Consider the following 21,536-nt stretch of genomic DNA (forward strand, 5'->3'; position numbering starts at 1 on the left):
TGAGCATGTGAAATTAAAAAAAAAAAAAAAGTGATGTGCTTCCAAAATACAATGGTAGGACAGATATAAGGTAGACGTTTTCTTTTCTTTTCTTTTCTTTGTTTTTTTGAGATGGAGTTTGCTCTTGTTGCCCAGGCTGGAGTGCAATGGCGCGATCTTGGCTCACTGCAACCTCCACCTCCCAGGTTCAAGTGATTCTCCTGCCTCAACCTCCTGAGTAGCTGGGATTACAGGCATGAGCCACCGTGCCCAGCAGACATTTTCATTTCAAAAAGGAGAAATAGGCCCAAAGAAGTAACAGGCCCAAAGTAAGTCCAAACCCAACACGGCAGACAAATTAAATCTTAAGACTCCAGAATAATCTTTTATTTCCTGCACTGCTACCTGGATACATCGGGAGGGTTGAGTCCCCAAAGCCTAGAGCAGCCCTGCCCCTCTAGAGCTAGCACTATAGGGCTACTATACTGCTGTGGCCACTGGGCTCAGTTCACGCAGCAGCTCTCATGGGTTGAAGTATCATGCCTTCAGCTCTCCCAGGCTGGAGTTGCACATTATTCACTCTGTAGGTCAGCCAGGTGCAGTGGCTCACACCTGTAATCCCAGCACTTTGGGAGGCCGAGGCAGACAGATCACCTGAGGTCAGGAGTTTGAGACCAGCCTGGCCAACATGGTGAAACCCCATCTCTACTAAAAATACAAAAATTAGCTGGGCATGGTGGCGCACACCTGTAATCCCAGCTACTCGGGAGGCTGAGGCAGGAGAATTGCTTGAACCCAGGAGGTGGAGGTTGCAGTGAGCCAAGATTGTGCCACTTCATTCCAGCCTGGATGACAGAGCAAGACTCTATCTCAAAAAACAAGCAAACAAACAAAAAACTCTACAGTTCTTGGATCTCAGAGGTGGCCCCACTCTCACAGCTCCATTAGGCGTTGCCCTGGTCGGGGCTCTCTGCAGTAGCTCCACCTCTGTGACAAACTTCTGCCTGGGGCTCCCGACTGCTCAATACATGTTTTGAAATCTAGGTGGAGGCCACCATAGCCCCACAGCTTATACTCTGCACATATGCTGAGTTAGCACCATGTGGATGCCACCATGGTTTATAATCCTTTATCTTCTGGAGTGGTGGCTGGACCCACTTAGGCCATTGAAGTTCGTTGTATTCGTCCATTCTCACACTGCTAATAAAGACATACCTGAGACTAGGTAATCTATAAAGGAAAGAGGTTTAATAGACACTTTGTTCAGCATGGCTGGGGAGGCCTCACAGTCGTGACGGAAGGCAAAGGAAGGCTGAAGGCACATCTTACATGGCAGCAGGCAAGAAAGCGTGTACAGAGGAACTGACCTTTTATAAAACCATCAGATGTCATGAGACTTATTCACTACAGCATGGGAAACACCTGCTCCCATGATTCAATTACCTCCTACTGGGTCCCTGCCACAACACCTGGGGATTATGGGAGCTAAAATTCAAAATGAGATTTGGGTGGGGACACAGCCAAACCGTATCACTGATCTTTCCCCAGGTTCCCCCATATAAGTCAGTGGATGCAGATGGATACTTGTGACAAAGGGCACCATTGAAGTCCAGACACTAAATATGCTGAAGTCCCAGCTCCTGCCCTGCCAGGATACCCTGTCCCACCTGCCAGGACCTCCCCTCAACCACCTCCCTGTTCAGGTCAGGAGATGCCCATATATTCAAGAGAGAGTTTTCATAATTTTCTTTTCTTTTCTTTTCTTTTTTTAGACAGAGTCTTGCTCTGTTGCCCAGCCTGGAGTGTAGTTGCATGATCTCAGCTCACTGCAACCTCCATCTCACGGGTTCAAGCGATTCTCATGCCTGAGCCTCCTCAGTAGCTGGGATTACAGGCACACACCACCATGCCCAGTTCATTTTTTGTATTTTTAGTAAAGGCAGGGTTTTGCCATGTTCTCCAGGCTGGTCTCGAACTCCTGACCTCGAGTGATCTGCCCCCCTTGGCCTCCCAAAGTGCTGGGATTACAGGCATGAGCAGCCCAGCCAGTTTTCATAATTTTCTTTACTTCCACTGTGGTGGGAGAACTGGCTTCAGAGAAAGCCATCCTGGACAGGTGAGGTGGCCCCACCAGGAACAGGTTTCAATCAGGTGTTTTGGAGGCAGTGATGCCTGTGCACCCTGGTGAGAAGGAGCGTGGCATGAACATCAGGAACCAGACTTCACCCTGGAGAAGGAGAGGCCACAGGTGGGGCTGAAGGAGCAGTTCTCACAAGCAATCCTGTGGGCACTGGGGCCACACCACGCACCTTTGTGCACAAGTGTCAATGTGGCTCAGAGTGGGGTGGAGGACTCAGGGTATTAAAAGCATCAAGGAATCCAGGGGAGAGCCACCGCACCCAACTTTACTTTCACCCGCAGGCTGATGCAGCCTGAGGAAATGTTACTCCACAACGACCTCAATTCTACACACAGAACCTGTTCGCCAGGCCCTTGCCACAGGCTGTCATCTCAAAATGGGGGCCGTCAAGGCTTGTTAGAATACCTGGGACTGAGAGGAAAATTATATATATATATATTTTGTTTGTTTGTTTGTTTTAGATGGAGTCTTGCTCTGTAGCCCAGGCTGGAGTGCAGTGGCGTGATCTCGGCTCACTGCAAGCTCTGCCTTCCGGGTTCACGCCATTCTCCTGTCTCAGCCTCCCGAGTAGCTACAGGTGCCCGCCACTATGCTCGGCTAATTTTTTTATATTTTTAGTAGAGACGGGGTTTCACCGTGTTAGCCAGGATGGTCTTGCTCTCCTGACCTTGTGATCTGCCCGTCTCGGCCTCCCAAAGTGCTGGGATTACAGGTATGTGCCACCAGGCCTGGCTAATTTTTGTATTTTTAGTAGAGACAGGGTTTCACCATGTTGGCTAGGCTGGTCTCGAACTCCTGATCTCAGGTAATCCTCCCGCCTCGGCCTCCCAAAGTGCTAAGATTACAGGCGTGAGCCACTGCGCCCAGCCTAATTTGAACATTTTAAAATCTTGTTTTAATTTTGAAATAAAATCTCAAGTTGGTTTTTAAAAAGCTCTGTCTGAGTTGTGATGACTCACATTTGTAATTTCAGTACTTTGGGAGGCTGATGTGGGAGGAACCCCCAGGAGTTCAAGACCAGCCTGGGCAACATAGGGATACCCAGTATCTCTATAATAATAATAATAATAATAATAATAATAATAATACAAAAATTAACCAGGTCTGGTGGTGGGCATCTGTGATCCCAGCTACTTGGGAGGCTGAGGCAGAAGGATCACTTGAGCCTGGGAGGTCAGGGTTGCAGTGAGCTGAGACTGCACAACTGCACTCCAGCCTGGGCAACAGAGTGAGACCCTGACTCAAAAAAAAAAAAAAATAGTGCTTAGTGCCACATGCCAGGAACCACGATGACAACAAGTCAGAAGGGTGTTAAGTCAGGGCCCACCAAGAGCTGGCGGGGAGTCTGACTGCGGGGACCCTGCCCTTTTCCAGAAGGTGAAGGTGCAGAGAAGCTCGAAAGGATCACGACTTCTCACCCTGGCCCTGGACCCACTCACATCAGCAGCTCTCAGCATAGCCAACTGGACAGCTCGCACCAATAAATTAAACCTTATTTCTTGCCGTCACAGTGGCTCATGCCTGCAATCCCAGCACTTTGGGAGGACGAAGTGAGAAGATCACTTGAGTCCAGAAGTTCAAGACCAGCCTAGGCAACATAGTGAGACCCTGCCTCTAAAGAAAATTAAGTGGGAGCTGTGGCATGTGCCTGTGATCCCAGTTACTCGGGAGGCTGAGGCAGGAGGATCTCTTGAGCTCAGGCGGTTGAGGCTGCAGTGAACTACCGCACAGCGGCACTCCAGCCTGGAGAACAAAGCAAGACCTTGTCTCATAACAAAATAAAGAAGCAAGCCAGCAGGTCTAATCCAGACTTAAGAGGAGGGTATCAGCCAGGCAGATATCCTCCCAAGCTACTTGGGAGACTGACACATGAGAATCACTTGAACCTGGGAGGTGGAGGTGGCAGTGAGCTGAGATCACGTCACTGCACTCCAGCCTGGGCGACAGAGCAAGACTCCGCCTCAAAAAAAAAAGAAAGAAAGAAAGAAAAGAAAAGGCCCTTCAAACTGAGTCATCTGCACGATGCCTGAATTCCTGCTATAGCCCCGGCTGATTGGCTTTTCGTTCTACGTCTGCATAGTAACATGGTTAGAAAAGATATCCTAGTTATGTTGCAATGAAAAATGTCTACCTGTAACACTCACTATTTCTTGCAGGCACCTATAACCTGTGGAAAGGGTGAAAAGCTCAGAGGATTCTATTGTCTATTTTATTTTATTTATTTTTGAGGCAGGGTCTTGCTCTGTCATCCCAGTTGGAGTGCAGTGGCACGATCATAGCTCACTGCAGCCTCAAACTCTTGGGCTCAAACAGTTCTGCCTTAGCCTCCCAAGTAGCTAGGACTACAGATTTGCACCACCACACCCGGCTATTTGTTTGTTTGTTTGGTAGATATGGGGGTCTCACTATGTTAGCCAGTCTGGTCTCAAACTCTTGGACTAGAGTGATCCTCCCACCTTGGCCTCCCAAACAGATGATGGGATTACAGGCCTGAGCCACCATGCCTGGCCATCTACTCTAAATGTTAGTTAACTGCTTTGATGGGCTGGGCGCGGTGGTTCATGCCTGTAATCCCAGCACTTTGGGAGGCTTGAGTCGAGCGGATCACGAGGTCAGGAGTTTGAGACCAGCCTGGTTACCATAGTGACACCCCATCTCCACTAAAAATACAAAAAACTAGCTGGGTATGGTGGTGGGTGCCTGTAATTCCAGCTACTTGGGAGGCTGAGGCAGGAGAATCGCTCAAACCCGGAGGTTGCAGTAAGCCGGGATCGCACCACTGCACTCCAACCCGGGCAACAGTGAGAGACTCCGTCTCAAAAAAAAAAAAAAAAAAAAAAAACCCCAAAAACTGCTCTGATGAAAGCTAAAGAGTAAACTGTAAATAAAAATTAGGCCTAATTTTTTGTTTGTTTTTTGTTTTTGTTTTTGAGACCAAGTCTCACTCTGTCGCCCAGGCCGGAGTGCAGTGGCGTGATCTCGGCTCATTGCAGCCTCTGCCTTTCAGGTTTAAGTGATTCTCATACCTCAGCCTCCCAAGTAGCTGGGATTACAGATGCCTGCCACCATGCCCGGCTAATTTTTGTATTTTTAGTAGAGACAGGCTTTCACCATGTTGGCCAGGCTGGTCTCGAGCTCCCGACCTCAAACAATCCACCCACCTCGGCCTCCTAAAGTGCTGGGATTATAGGTGTGAGCCACCATGCCCAGCCAAGATTAGGTCTAATTTTTAAAGTCACCTGGAGCATAGAAAATGTTTCTGCAATTATTAATCTACTTTTTTTTTTTTTTTTGAGACAGGGTCTCACTCTGTCACCCAAGCTGGAGTGCAGTGGTATGATCATGGGTCACTAAAGCCTCACCCTCTTGGGCTCAAGCAAGATCTTCCTGCCTCAGCCTTCCAAGAGCTGGGATTACATGTATGCACCACCACGCCCAGCTAATTTTTAGTTCTTGTAGAGACAGGGGTCTCACTATGTTGCCCAGACTGGTTCTGAACTCTTGGGCTTGAGAGATCCTCCCACCTTGGCTTCCCCAAATGCTGGGATTACAGGCATGAGCCACCACACCTGGCCTCACATATTTTGACGTCTAAAACAGCAAAGATATTTTTAAGGAGCTGAACAAACCAGTAATTTTTAAAGAAAAAAGTAGTGGGAGCGTCTAGTACAACCAAAACCAGGCATCAAAGTCAGCAGTTAAACATTCCAGGCTGGGCACAGTGGCTCATGCCTGTAATCTCAACACTTTGGGAGGCCCAGGTGGGAGGATTGCTTGAGCCCTGGAAAGCGGAGGTTGCAGTAAGCCATGATCAAGCCTCTGTATTCCAGCCTGGAAGACACAGTGAAGCCCTGTCTCAAAAATAAATGAACCAATAAATAAATCCAGAACCAGTGCTCACTTCGGCAGCACATATACTAAAATTGGCATGACATAGAGAAGATGAGCATGGTACCTGGGAAAGTATGACACACAAATTCATTAAGCATTTCATATTTTTAAAAAACATTTCGGAACCAAGAAAATAAATGAATCAAAAGAAAGGGAAGACCCTGGTGATCCCTTTGATATTAGAAAAAATCAGCCAGGCGTGGTGGCTCATGCCTGTAATCCCAGCAATTTGGGAGGCCGAAGCGGACGGATCACTTTAGGTCAGGAGTTCAAGACCAGCCTGGCCAACATGGTGAAACTCCGTATCTACTAAAAGTACAAAAATTAGGCTGGGTGTGGTGGCTCACACCTGTAATCCCAGCACTTTGGGAGGCCAAGGAGGGTGGATCACCTGAGGTGAGGAGTCCAAGACCAGCCTGGCCAACATGGCACCACTGCACTCCAGCCTGGGCAACAGAGTGAGACTCTGCCTTGAAAATAATAATAATAATAAAAATAATCAATTGCAGATAGACCATAGACCTAAATGTGAGAAGGTAAAAACAATAATCTTTTAGAATTGCTCTGTTCATGTATGGCTATTGAGCACTTGAGATGTGCTATTAAGTGTAAAATTTGCACTGGATTTTAAGCACTTAGTAGGAAAAAAAACTAAAAATATCTCAATTTTAACATTAAAATTTTGAAATAATAATTTGGATATACTGAATTAAACACTACTAAAATTAGTTTTATCTGATTATTTTTGTTCTTTTAATGTGGATACTAGATCATTTTAAATTGCATATGTGGCTTACTTCCTATTTCTATTGGACAGCACTAACGTAGAAGGTAATAAGAGATATATACCTTCAGGACGTCAAATTAGGAAAAGGTGTGTTAAATTGTATTTCAAAAGCATGAATCAGGCCAGGCGTGGTGGCTCACACCTATAATCCCAGCACTTTGAGAGGCTGAGGCAGGCAGATCACCTGAGGTTGGGAGTTCGAGATCACCCTGACCAACATAGTGAAACCCTGTCTATACTAAAAATACAAAATTATTTGGGCATGGTGGCGCATGCCTGTAATCCCAGCTATTCAGAAGGCCGAGGCAGGAGAATCGCTTGAACCCAGGAGACAGAGGTTGCGGTGAGCTGAGATCCCAGCCTGGGCAACAAGAGTGAAACTCCATCTCAAAAAAAAAAAAAAAAATCCATGAATCATAAAGGAAAAGACTAATATATTAATATTTGACCACACTGAAATTTTGCTGTCAAAAAGACGTAATTGAAAGACTAAAAAGCCACAGACAGGAAAATACATTTGTAGCGCCTACAAGTCTCAAAGCACTTATGCCAATAATATATAAACTCCAGCCAACTGATAAAGAAAAGACAACCCAATAGAAACATAGGAAAACATCCGGAAAAGATGCTTCACAAAAGAGAATCATTAAATGACCAGTAAACATAAAAAAGTGTTCAGCCTCATTAATAAATCAGAAAATGCACATTAAAACCATAATGAGATACCACTACAAACCCACCAGAATTACTATAATTAAAAGAGCCGACAAGCCTGTGGAGCAACAAAGATATATATTTATTCTTGTTTTTAGATGTCTCTCTCTATATATAAATGTGCACCCAGAGACATCTAAAAACAATGGTCATGACAGTATTATTTGTAACAGCCCAGGTTGAAACAACCCAGTGTCCATTAGCAGTTGAAGGACTAAATAAATGGTGGTATATCACAGAAGGGCACAGTACATAGTAATGAAAAAAAAGAAACCACAGCTATATATAATAGCATAAATGAATTTCACGAGCATAATGTTGAGCAAAAGAAGCCAAACACAAAAGCATGCAAACTGCATAATTCCATTTATATAAGGTAAAAACAAAAACAAACCCAGCTAAGGTGATCTACAGTTTTAGAAGTCAGGATGGGGGTTCCCTTGAGGAGGAAAGAGAAGACAATGTTGGCCGGGCACAGTGGCTCACACCTGTAATCCCAGCACTTTGGGAGGCCGAGGCGGGTGGATTACAAGGTCAGGAGATCGAGACCAGCCTGGCTAACACAGTGAAACCCTGTCTCTACTAAAAATGCAAAAAATTAGCTGGGAGTGGTGGCGGGCACCTGTAGTCCCAGCTACTCAGGAGGCTGAGGCAGGAGAATGGCATGAACCCAGGAGGCACAGCTTGCAGTGAGCCGAGATCGCCACTGCTCTCCAGCCTGGGTGACAGAGCAAGAATCCATCTCAAAAAAAAAAAAAAAAAAAAAGAGAAGACAATGTTTGGGAAGGGGTATGGGGGGATTCTGGGGTGCTGTTAATGTTGTATTTCATGACTTGTGTGTTAAAAATGTGTATTTTGGGCTGGGCGCGGTGGCTCACACCTGTAACCCCAGCACTTTGGGAGGCCAAGGCAGGTAGATCACCTGAGGTTAGGAGTTCAAAACCAGCCTGGCCAACATGGTGAAACCCTGTCTCTACTAAAAATACAAAAAATTAGCTGGGCATGGTGGCAGTGCCTGTAATCCCAGCTACTTGGGAGGCTGAGGCAGGAAAATCGCTTGAACCCAAGGGTGGGAGGTTGCAGTGAACCGAGATCACACCACTGCACTCTAACCTGGGCAACAAGAGCGAAACTCTGTCTCAAAAAAAGTGTATTTTGTGATGAATTTGTATGATCTATATATTTTTGAGGAAAGCGCCTTCCTGTGATGCACAATAAAAAGGTTTTGTTTTTATTTTGTATTATTTCAAAATATTTTTAAAATTTAATATCTAAATATACTATTTTAGATATTCAAAATTTCTGATGATGGCTTCACTTTTGCATCATAACATCTTTGCAATTAAATCAATTAATGTGATTAAATCAATCCATTTTTGTAGTTGGGTCGGTTCTGTGATAGCGTCATTGTGTGCCCCGACAGTCTTTAAGAGTGCCAATAAGTATATATATGTGTAATTTTTAAAAACAATTTTATAATTTCAACTTTTATTTTAGATTCAGAGAGTACATGTGCAGGTTTGTTACGTGAGTATTTCGCATGATGCTGAGGTTGGGGGTATGAACGATCCCATCACCCAGATAGTGAGCATGGTACCCAATAGGTGGCTTTTCTGCCCTTGCCTTCCCCCTCTCTTCCCTCTACCCCCTCTAGTAGCACCCTGTGTCTGCTGCCCCATCTTTATGTCCATATGTACCCAAAGTATGTCCATATGTCCCACTTGTAAGTAAGAACATGCAGCATTTGGTTTTCTGTTTCTATGTTAATTCTCTTAGGATCAGGGCCTCTGGTTGCATCCATGTTGCTGCAAAAGACATGATCTCATTCTTTTTTATGGCTGTGTAGTATTTTACAGTGTATATGTACCACATTTTCTTTATCCAGTCCACCACTGATGGGCATATAAGTTGACTTCATGTCTTTACCATTGTGAATAGTGCTGCGATAAACATACAAGTGCATGTGCCTTTTTGGTAGAATGATTTATTTTCTTTTGGGTCTATACCAAGTAATGAGATTGCTGGGTAAATGGTAGTCCTGGGCAGACTGTTTGAGGCCAGGAGTTTGTGACCAGCCTGGGCAACATGGCAAAACCCCATCTCTACGAAAAATACAAAGAAATTAGCTGGGCATAGTGGCACATGCCTGTAGCCCCAGCTACTTGGGAGGCTGAGATGGGAGAATCACTTGAACCCAAGAGACGGAGGTTTCAGTGAGCTGAGATCACACCACTGCACTCCAGCCTGGGTGACAGAGCAGGACTCTGTCTCAAAAAACAAAAAAAAGACAATGTGAGAATCTTAAAAGCTCAGAGAGAAGAGTAACTCTCACAGACAAGGGATCCGGTTAACATTAGCAGCTGATTTCTCAGCAGAAAACTTGGAAGGCCAGTAGATAGTGGATTATATATTTAAAATAATGAAGAAACATGTCAATTGAGAAGTCTATAGCTGGAAAACCTGTCCTTCAAAAATGAGGGAGAAATTAAGACATTTCCAGCTTTTTTTTAAAAGCTGAGAAATCCATTTATCTCTAAATTTGCCATACAAGAAGTGTTAAAGTCCTTCAGGTTGAAATAAATGAACTCTAGGCAGTAATTATATAAGTAAATAAGCAAGTTATATGAATATATAAAGCCCTCTGGTAAAGGTAAATACATAAACAAACATAAAAACAGTATTATTGTAATTTTGGTTTGTAACTCTGCTTTTTATTTTCTACAGGATTTAAAAGACAAATGCATAAAATGTAATTATAAATCTGTTAGGTGGTGTACAATGAATAAAGATACAATTTGTTACATCAATAACCTAAAAAGAGTAGACCTATATAGCAGTAGAATTTTGGTATGTGATTGAAGTTAAGTTGAAATAAATTCAAATCAGAATGTTATAACTCCAGGATGTATATGTAATTTTCATAGTAACCAAAAACGAAATCTACATAGAATATACACAAAAGGAAATGAGAATAGAAACAAAACTTGTCACTACAAAAAAAAATCAACTAAAATAAAAGAAGTAAATAATTGAGAAAATGACTGGCAAAAATCAGTAACTCTGATGTATTAAAACTTTCCATGCTACATAAATCTGGAAACTCTATTTCACATGAAACTGGAGCTGAAAGAGACAAATATTTACTTATAAAGTTAAAAGTTATATGGAAAACCAACACTAATTTTTTTTAGAAAAAATTATGGAAAATAAAAATATGCCTTATAGTATCATATAATATCATGTTTTATAAGCTCTTGGAAAATAGAAAATAAAATGCTCTGTTAGCATGAATCCTTCTGTGCCCTCAAAAACCCTATGGATTATACCATTATTACCTAAAAAGTCTATTCTCAAATGCAGCACAATGATAATTTTTATAAGGTAGATGTTATTTTTAAATATGGAATAATATTGGTGATTTCAGTTTCAATTTTAATAACATTGGATTAAGATGAAAGAATGAGAAGATAAAGGTCCCTCAGCAATATAACTCACAAACATGTTCAGAAGCAGTAAGAAGTTACATTAATTATCTTTTGAAAGTCAATAATCTACATTTTTAATGTATGCATATGGCATAGCTAATGTTCTATCGCTGGGTCCATTTATTCAATGAATAATTGCTGCTATGCGTCAGACATTTTTCTAGGCCTAGGAATGGATACATAAGTGAACAAAGCAAAGATTCTGGTTCTTGTAGAGTTTCCATTAAAAGATCATTTAGTAAAATTTTCCTTCCCCCAAATTATAAAATCTGTAAGATGATTTAACAATATGTATAAAAGACATTGTGGGCCGGGCACAGTGGCTTATACCAGGTGTGGTGACTCAGCGCTCTGTCACCCAGGCTGGAGTGCAGTGGCGCAATCTCTGCTCACTACAACCTCTGCCTCCTGGGTACAAGCGATTCTCCTGCCTCAGCTTTCCGAGTAGCAGGGACTACAGGTGCACAACACCACACCCGGCTAAATTTTGTATTATTAGTAGAGATGGGGTTTCGTCATGTTGGCCGGGCTGTTCTCAAACTCCTGACCGCAAGTGATCCGCCCACCTCGGCCTCCCAAAGTGCTGGGATTACAGGTGTGAGCCACCACACCTGGCCTTATTTTCTACAACTTTGATAACTTTGGCATATACCCCAAATCTGTAACACATAATATTATCATTCAAATGCAACTCTTTCTCTAGCTTTTGAATTCTTTATTCTAATATCAGTTTTAAGTCTGACACAAAAGCATGGGAGTTCTTATCAAATTCCAACCTTTTATCATAAAAACTGTCAAGAAATTATCAGTAGTAGAATTTAAAAAGGAAAATAGGCCTATTAATTAGATTTGTATAACTTAACATTTTATGCCTATGAGTCCCCAACAAAGCCTCCAGCTTCTATTTGGATATAAAAGTTAAAAGTCACTACTGGATCCAAAAGCAGGACTATGGTAAATAAATTTCTCCACCTAACCAGCTCCTTTTACATGATGCTATGTGTTTCTTTTGTTTTTTCATTTTGGCAAATATTGATTGAAAGTCATCTTTGTGTTAGTGTACGTCCTAAGTGCCAAGATACAGAATCTGAAAAGATGGACACAGGATCTGCCTTCTGGGAGTTCATACCTTTTTTTTTTTTTTTTTGAGGCGGAGTTTTGCTCTTGTCACCCAGGCTGGAGTACAATGGTGAGATCTTGGCTCACTGCAACCTCCACCTCCGGGGTTCAAGTGATTCTCCTGCCTCAGCCTCCCAAGTGGCTGGGATTACAGGTACCGGCCACCAAACCCAGCTAATTTTTGTATTTTTAGTAGAGGCAGGGTTTCATCATTTTGGTCAGGCTGGTTTTGAACTCCTGACCTCAGGTGGTCCACCCGCCTCAGCCTCCCAAAGTGCTGTGATTACAGGCATGAGCCACCACACCCCGCTAGGAGTTCACACTTTAGTTGGGGAAAATATACAATAAGCAAGCCAATTTTTAAAATGAGAACTTCAGAGTTAAATGCTACAAAGACAATCTCACAGGAAGTTGCGATGTAGAATGATAGGGCTCTCAGAATAGTAAGAGAAACTATTATTTCTTACGATGTTTGTCTTTCTTTGTATCGGTGCTCAGCTGAGTCTGCAGTGCTTCGGAGGCAGCTTTCATTTTATAAAAATCTATGATTTCTCCTTCCAGTTGTTTCTTCTCTTCCTCGAGCTTCCTTATCTCCTCTTGTTGAATCATTTTAAGATGCTCGAACTTGTCCTGCAGCTGTGAAACCAATGTGCAGTTGTGACACCAAAGCACAGTGTGGCTGAACACCAAAAGAATATGCTTTTTTCTAAATATCAAACAAACCCAAATCATCACAGTAGAGCATGATCTTAATAACAACCTCAAAAACTCAGGAGTAAACACTGAGATATGGAATTTTTCTTTTCTTTCTTTTCTCCTTTTTTGAGATGGAGTCTCACTCTGCTGCCCAGGCTGGAGTGCAGTGGCGCGATCTCAGCTCACTGCAACCTCCATCTCCTGGTTCGAGTGATTCTCCTGCCTTAGCCTCCCAAGAAGCTGGGACTACAGGCATGCACCACCATGCCCAGCTAATTTTTGTATTTTTAGTAGAGACGGGGTTTCACCATGTTGGCCAGGCTGGTCTTGAACTCCTAACCTCAGGTGATCCTCCCGCTTTGGCCTCCCAAAGACTTTTTTTTTTTTAATATAGAAGCAAGGTCTCACTATGTTGCCCAGGCTGGTCTCAAACTCCTGAGCTCAAGTGATCCTCCCACCTCAGCTTCCCAAAGTGCTGGGACTGACTGGATGCAGTGGCTTATGCTTGTAAACTCAGCACTCTGGGAGGCCAAGGCGGAAGGATCGCTTGAGTCCAGGAGTTCAAGACCAGCCTGGGCAATGTAACACAATAGTAAACTTCAACAGGAGAGAGCATCTGTAAAATTGAATACAGATCATCTGAAATTATCCAGTGAGAGGACAAAGAAAAAAAGAATAAAAAAGAGAAAAGAAGGCCGGGCGTGGTGGCTCACACCTGTAATCCCAGCACTTTGGTAGGCCGAGGCAGGCAGATCACAAGGTCAGGAGTTCAAGACCAGCCTGGCCAACATAGTGAAACCCCGTCTCTACTAAAAATACAAAAAGTAGCTGGGTGTGGTGGCACATGCCTGTAGTCCAAGCTATTTGGGAGGCTGAGGCAGGAGAATCACTTGAACCCAGGAGGCGGAGGTTGCAGTGAGCCGAGACCATGCCATTGCACTCTAGCCTGGGCAACAGAGAGACTCCATCTCAAAAAAAGAAAAAAAAAGAGAGAGAGAAAAGAAAGCCAATGAGACACCATTAGGCAAACCACTGTCAGGTTATGGGAGTCTGAGAAGGAAAGTAGAGAAAGGAGAAGAAAGCTTATATAAAGAAAGAATGGCTGAAAACTCTCTAAATCATGGGAAAGATTTAGACATCCAAATCCATGAAGCTTAAAGATTCCTAAAGAGGTTCAAACCAAATAGATACTCGCCAAGTCACAATATAATCAAATAGTCAAAAGTCAAAGATTTTTTAAAATGTTGAAGAGGCAAGAGAAAAGTGGCATGACATAGACAAGAGAATCTTCATTAGACTATCAGCAGATTTCTCAGAAGGAACTTTGCAAGTCAGGAGAGAATCAAATAATACATTCAAAGTGCTGAAAGAAAAAACTGCCAGCAACTAATACTATGTCTGACAAAGCTAACCTTCAGAAAGAAAGGAGAAATAACATGTTTCCTCGACAAAACAAAGCTGAGGGAATTCAGGACCACTAGGTGTACCTTAAAAGAAATGCTTAAGGGAGTTTTTCAAGTAAAAATGAAAGAATGCAGCTGGGCATGGTGGCTCATGCCTGTAATCCCAGCATTTTGGGAGGCCGAGGTGGGTGGATCACCTGAGGTCAGGAGGTCAAGACCAGCCTGGCCAACATGGCGAAACCCTATCTCTACTAAAAATACAAAAAATTAGCCAGGTGTGGTGGCAGCTGCTGAGATTGCACCACTGCACTCCAGCCTGGGTGACAAGAGCCAAACTGCATCTCAAACAACAACAACAAAAAAAAACTTGAGGCCTGGCCTCCTACTCCCCTCCCAACCCCTTCTCCAGGCCCAAGCCACCTTGGCTGAGGAGGGGGCTGAAGAAGTGTGAGCCCCTGCCAGGAACCCCTGCCCAGACCATGTACTCGGCCCACAGGCCCCTGATGCTTGCATCCAGCAAGGCCTCCCGTGGCCTCGGCATGTTCAGGTAGAGGAACGTGGAACCTCGCTCTTTGGCTGTGTTCCCCTGGTACTCTGTCTCCTTCCTGACCCCTCCCTGCAGCCACGCAAGGCCCAGCAACCTGCCAGACACTCAGTGGCCTCCAACTAGACAAAAGAACCTGCTGAGTTGGCAGCTGTTGCTCATGAGCGTCCACCAGGTGGGACAGGGAGTGCTGACCCTGGGCGGCCCCCTGAAGCCACCTGCCCTGAAAGCCCAGGGCCCAGAACCCCACACACTTTGGGGGTGGTGGAACCTGGTAAGGGCCCACCTTCCACCATGGAGGAGGAGCCCTGGGCCCCTCAGGGGAGCCCCTGCTGGACAGTGAGACAGAGAATGACCACGATGATGCTTTCCTCTCCGTCATGTCTCCTGACACCCAGTTGCGTCTACCACCCAAATGATGTCAGGCCCAGTCTCTCAGTGCCCTGCCCAAGGAACAGAACTCATCTTCTGAGAAGGATGGACGCAGCCCCAACAAATGGGACAAGGACCACATCCGGCGGCCCGTGAGTGGCAGTCATGATCTTCAGCAAGCGGCACCAGGCTCTGGCAGGGCCCACCAGTGTCACCCCAACCAGGACAACTGGACCATCAGCCAGATCCTGGGCGAGTGGTGGTACACTCTGGGGCCCAATGAGAGGCAGAAGTACCATGACCTGACCTCCCAGGTGAAGGTGGCCCACTTGCAACAAGGACCGAAAGAAGTCCAGGCCCGGAGACTCACACCTGTAATCCCAGCACTTTGGGAGACTGGGGCGGGCGGATCACCTGAGGTCAGAAGTTGGCCTGGCCACATGGTGAAATCCCGTCTCTACTAAAAATACAAAAATTAGCCGGGAGTGGTGTTGGGCGACAAATCACAAAGGAAGACAGAAAGAGAGGAACAAAGAAACTACAAAACAGTCAGAAAACAATTAATAAAATGATAATAGTAAGTCCTTACCTATAAAAATTACTTTAAAAGTAAATAGATTAAGCCCACTAATCACAAGACACAAAGTAGCAGAATGAATAAAGAAACAATTCTCAATAATATGTGGCTTACAAGAGACTCACTTTTGCTTTAAGGACACACTTAGACTAAAAGTGAAGGAATAGAAAAACATGGCTGGGCGCGGTGGCTCATGCCTGTAATCCCAGCACTTTGGGAGGCCAAGGCAAACGGATCACTTGAGGTCAGGAGTTCAAGACCAGTCTGGCCAACATGGTGAAACCCCATCTCTACTAAAAATAGAAAAAAAAAAAAATTAGCCACGCCTGGTAGTGGGCACCTGTAGTCCCAGCTACTCAGGAGGCTGAGGCAGGAGAATCTCTTGAGTCCAGGAGGTAGAGGTTGCAGTGAGCCGAGATCGTGCCACTGTACTCCAGCCTAGGTGACAGAGCAAGACTCTTGTCTCAAAAAAAAAAAAAAAAAAAGGAAAAAGAAAAAGATATTCCACGCAAATTATAGGCAAAAGAGGACAGGGCTGGTATACTTATTGCAGACAATTAGACTTTTGGTCAACTGTTGTCATAAGAGACAAGATCACTATATAATAATAAAGAAATCAATTTATAAAGAGGTTATAACAATCATCAAATATATGACAACATTGGAGCACCTAATATATAAAGCAAATATTAACACAAATGAAGGAAGAAACTTACAGCAATATGAGAACAGTAGGGGACTACTGTATCCCACTTTCAGCACCAGATAGTCCATCCAAACAGAAAGTAAGTAGGGAAAGAGTAGATGTGAATAACTATAGACCCAATAGACCAAATAGGCATAGATAGATTATTTCACTGAACAGTAGAAGAATACATTCTTCTCAAGGGCACAGGAACATTCTCCAACATAGATCATATATTGGGCCACAAAATGACTCTTAACAAATTTTAAAAGTTTGAAATCATATTATGTATCTTTTTATCATAATAGTATAATATTAGAAATCAATAACAGAAAGATTTTATTATTGAAGCACTATTCATAATAGCCAAAATTTGGAAGCAACCTAACTGTCCACAACAGATGAGTGGATGAAAAAAAATGTCACATATACACAGTGGACTACTATTCAGCCATAAAAAAGAATGAGATCCTGTCACTTGCAACAACATGGATGGAACTGGAGGACCTCACGTTAAGTGAAATAAGCCAGGCACAGAATGATAAACTTCACACGTTCTCACTTACTTGTGGGAGCTAAAAATTAAAATAATTGAACTCAGTCGGGCGCAGTAGCTCACACCTGTAATCCCAGCACTTCAGGAGGCTGAGGCAGGTGGATCACCTGAGGTCAGGAGTTTGAGACCAGCCTGGCCAACATGGTAAAACTCCATCTCTACTAAAAATACAAAAATTAGCTGGGTGTGGTGGCGCATGCCTGTAATCCCAACCACTTGGGAGGCTGAGGCAGGAGAATCGCTTGAACCCAGGAGGCAGAGGTTGCAGTGAGCTGAGATCCCACAGCCGCACACCAGCCTGGGTGACAGAGCGAGACTTTGTCTCAAAAAAAAAAAAAAATTAAACTCATGGAGATAGAGAATGAAATGATGATTACCAGAGGCTGGGAAGGGTGGTAGGGGTGGGGGGAAGTGAGGACATTTATTGGTACAAAAATATAGTTAGAAAGAATAAATAAGACGCAGTATTTGATAGCACAACAGGGTCACTATACACAATAATAATTTAATTGTACCTTTTAAAATAACTGAGTATCACTGGATTTCTTGTAACACAAAGGACAAATGCTTGAAGGGATAGATATCCCATTTACCTTGATGTGATTATTACACATTGTGTGCCTATATCAAAATATCTATCGTACCCCATAAATATGTATACCTACTAGGTACCCATAGAAATTAAAAATTAAAAAATATACATCTCTTGACACAAATGAAGATAAAAAACAACATATCAATAGTTATGGGATACAGCAAAAGCAGTTTAAGAGTGAAGTTTATTGCAATAAATGCCCATATTAAGAAAAAATAGATCAAATAATGTAATTTCACACCTCAAAAGAAAAAGAAAAACAAACCAAGCGCAAAGTCAGTAAAAGCAAGAAAATAGTAAAAATCACAGCAGAAATAAATAAGATATAGACTAGAGAAACAATAGAAGAAAATCAATGAACTAAGTCTGTTTTTTAAAAAGATAAATAAATGAACAACCCTTAGAAAAACTAAAAAAAAGAGAGAAAACTCAAACAAATAAAATCAGAAATGAAAGGTGACACATAACCACTGACACCAAAGAAATACAAATGATCATGAGACTACTATGAAAAATTATAAGCCAACAAAATTTGATAACCTAAAAAAGAAATTGGATATCCTTGGTTAATAAATTCTTATAACCACACGATCTACGAAGATTGGATCATGAAGAAACTGAAAATCTGAAAAGACTACTAATACGTAAGGAGATTTAATCAGTAACAAAAAATGCTACCAAAGAAAAGGCCATACTAGGTGACTTTACTGGGGAAGGCTACAAAACATTTAAAATGGAAATAATAGGCCAGGTGCAGTGGCTCATGCCTGCAATCCCAGCAGTTTAGGAGGCTGAGGTGGGCAGATCACTTGAACTCAGGAGTTCGAGACCAGCCTGGGCAGCATAGTGAGACCCCATCTCTACTAAAAGTACAAAAAAATAGCCAGGCATGGTGGTACATGCCTGCGGTCCCAGCTACTCGAGAAGCTGAGGTGGGAGGATCACTTGAGCCTGGGAGGTGGAAGTTGCAATGAGCTGAGATTGCGCCACTTCACTCCAGCCTGGGTGACACAGCGAGATCTTGTCTTAAATAGATAAATAAAATGGAAAAATACAAAAATACTTCCCAAAGTCTTCCAAAGAATGGAAGAGGAGAGTATGCTTTCTTTTTTTTTTTTTTTCTATGAGACGGAGTCTCACTCTGTCTCCAAGGCTGGAGTGCAGTGCAGTGGTGCGATCTCAGCTCACTGCAACCTTCACCTCCTGGGTTCAAGCGATTCTCCTGACTCAGCCTCCTGAGTAGCCAGGATTACAGCTGCACACCACCACGCCCAGCTAATTTTTGTATTTTTAGTAGAGATGGGGTTTCGCCAAGTTGGCCAGGCTGGTCTTGAACTCCTGACCTGAGGTGATCTGCCTGCCTCGGCCTCCCAAAGTGCTGGGATTACAGGCATGAGCCACCTCGCCTGGCCAGGAGAATACACTTCTAAATGCATTCGAAGAAGACATTATTACTCTGATACTACAGTCAGAAGAGGACACTATGAGAAAAAAAATTATAGGCCAACATTTGTGATGAGCCGACTAGGAAATCCTCAACAAAATACTAGCAAACTGAATTAGATCGCACATTAAATATCAGATGGCCAAGTGGAATTTATTCTTGGAATGCAAGGATGATTCAAATACACAAATCAATAAATGTGACCACATGCAGAAAAACAAAATTAGATCTTTATCTCAAAACATATGTAAATCTCAACTCAAAATGGATGAAAGACTTAACCGCTATAAGATCTAAAGCTGTACAACTACTTTAAAAAATTAGGGATAAGTTCCTTAACTTGGGTCTGAACAATGATTTTTTGGATACAAACTCCAAAGCATAGACAACATAGGCAAAAATGGACAAATAAAATTATATCAAACTAAAAAGCTCCTGCACAGCCAAAAAAAAAATCAACAGACTAAATAAACAAACTATGAAATGTGAGAAAATATTTGCAAACTGTATATCTGATAAGGGGTTAATGCCCCAAATATACAAGAACTCAAATAATTCAATAGTATGAAAACAACCTCATTCCGAAAATGGGCAATGAAACTGAACTTTTTTTTTTTTTTTGAGATGGAGTCTCACTCTGCTGCCCAGGCTAGAGTGCAGTGGTGCAATCTGGGCTCACTGTAACCTCTACCTCCCGGGTCCAAGTGATTCTCCTACCTCAGCCTCCCGATTAGCTGGGACTACAGGCGTGTGTCACCACATCTGGCTAATTTTTGAATTTTTAATAGAGACGAGGTTTCACCATGTTGGTCAGGCTGGTCTTTTAACTCCTCACCTCAAATGATCCGCCCACCTCCACCTCCCAAAATGCTGGGATTATAGGCGAGAGCCACTGCACCCGGCTGAACCTGAACATTTTTTAAAAGAAGACATAAAAGGCAAATAGGGATATGAAAAAAATATTCAACCTCATTAATCATCAGAGAAATGCCAATTTAAACCACAATTAGATGGCACCTCATATCTGTTAGAAAAACAGAAAGATAAGTGTTTACAAGAATGATTTTATAGAAAGATAAGTATTTACAAAAAAAAGATAAGTGTTTATAAGAATAATTTTATAAGACAATGATAAAAAAGTAAATCAGTACAGCTATTATGAAAAATATGGGTATTCATTAAGCAACTGAAAACAGAATAACCATATGGTTCAGCAACCCCACTAATAGTTACATGTTCAAAGGAAATAAAATCAGTATGTCAAAGAGATATCTACACTTTCATGTTTATTGCAGCATTAATTGACAATAATCAAGACATGTAATCAACCCTAAGAGAACACATAGTTGAGATATGGAAAAGAAACTAATCTCCAGAGAGAAAGAAAAAAGAAGCAGACGTACAGGAATAAGGTTCATAACTAAGGGAAGTGAGGTGGGAGAGAAAGAGAAAATTTAAATGGTTGCTTCGGTTTCTGGTCACTTCCTAGTTTTGGTTTAAGTCTTCATGAGGCCAGGCGCAGTGGCTCACGTCTGTAATCCCAGCACTTTGGGAGGCCTAGGCAGGCGGATCACGAGGTCAGGAGATCGAGATCATCCTGGCTAACACGGTGAAACCCCATCTCTACTAAAAATACAAAAAAAAAAAAAAATTAGCTGGGCACGGTGGTGAGCGCCTGTAGACTCAGCTACTCGGGAGGCTGGGGCAGGAGAATGGCGTGAATCCGGGAGGCAGAGCTTGCGGTGAGCCCAGATCCCGCCACTGCACTCCAGCCTGGGTAACAGAGCGAGACTCTGTCTTAAAAAAAAAAAAAAAAAAAAAGTCTTCATGAGATCCAGCTATGTCTCTTGTCCTTAGATGTCATGACGTACTCTTGTATACATCCAAACTTTTTCCTTTATACCTAAGCTAATGGTTTTGTTTTTTTTTTTTTTTTGAGACGGAGTCTCACTCTCGCCCAGGCTGGAGTGCAGTGGCACCATCTCGGCTCACTGCAACCTCCGCCTACTGGGTTCAAGCGATTCTCCTACCTCAGCCTCCCGAGTAGCTGGAATTATAGGCATGCAGCACCATGCCCAGCTAATTTTTATATTTTTAGTTGAGACAGGGTTTCACCACGTTGGCCAGGCTGGTCTTGAACTCCTGACCTTAGGGGATCCGCCCGCCTCCATCTCCCAAAGTGCTGGGATTATAGGTGTGAGCCACCGCACCTGGCCAGAATTTTTATTACTTATAATTCAACTGTCTTTGAATGAGACATCTGGCCTATAGCACCTAATTACTATTTTGTTCTTATGAAAAAGGAAGTTTATGTTCCAATTTACCTAATTAAACTAAATGTTCTTAAACTAAAGCCACCTACACTTGAGAGAAAGAAATTATGGTTTCAAAAATATGTCTTCACCAAAAACGTATTTGTGGCAAATAATTAAAACGATATTAATAGCTTTTTTTCCATTTTATTAGAAATGGCATGGAATAACATAATTTACATAATTTACCAACTTAAAATTTTCTCATTAATCAAGGCCAGCATTAGTCAACATTTG

At 42.8% G+C, this 21,536-nt stretch overlaps 1 protein-coding gene and 1 non-coding gene across 4 annotated transcripts in view; one reads left to right on the top strand and one right to left on the bottom strand.

The window, feature by feature from the left end:
- The first annotated feature begins 6,012 nt into the window (after positions 1–6,012).
- Positions 6,013–6,119, top strand: LOC112440523 (U6 spliceosomal RNA). The gene has a single exon (XR_003028564.1). It is a non-coding gene; the product is annotated as a U6 spliceosomal RNA (small nuclear RNA).
- Positions 6,120–10,192: 4,073 nt separating this feature from the next.
- SEPTIN14 (septin 14) overlaps positions 10,193–21,536 on the bottom strand; it is a 72,734-nt gene continuing 61,390 nt past the window's right edge. For 2 of the 3 annotated variants that reach the window (XM_034964146.2, XM_055115970.1), the window contains one exon: positions 10,193–12,751. In XM_034964146.2, coding sequence (XP_034820037.2) covers positions 12,572–12,751 — 180 coding nt within the window. In that variant the 3' untranslated portion in view covers positions 10,193–12,571. The remainder of the gene's footprint in view (positions 12,752–21,536) is intronic. The other variant, XM_055115971.1, reaches the window with a different exon arrangement.

The sequence above is a fragment of the Pan paniscus genome, chromosome 6 (genome assembly GCF_029289425.2).
Source record: "Pan paniscus chromosome 6, NHGRI_mPanPan1-v2.0_pri, whole genome shotgun sequence".
NCBI lineage: Eukaryota > Metazoa > Chordata > Mammalia > Primates > Hominidae > Pan > Pan paniscus.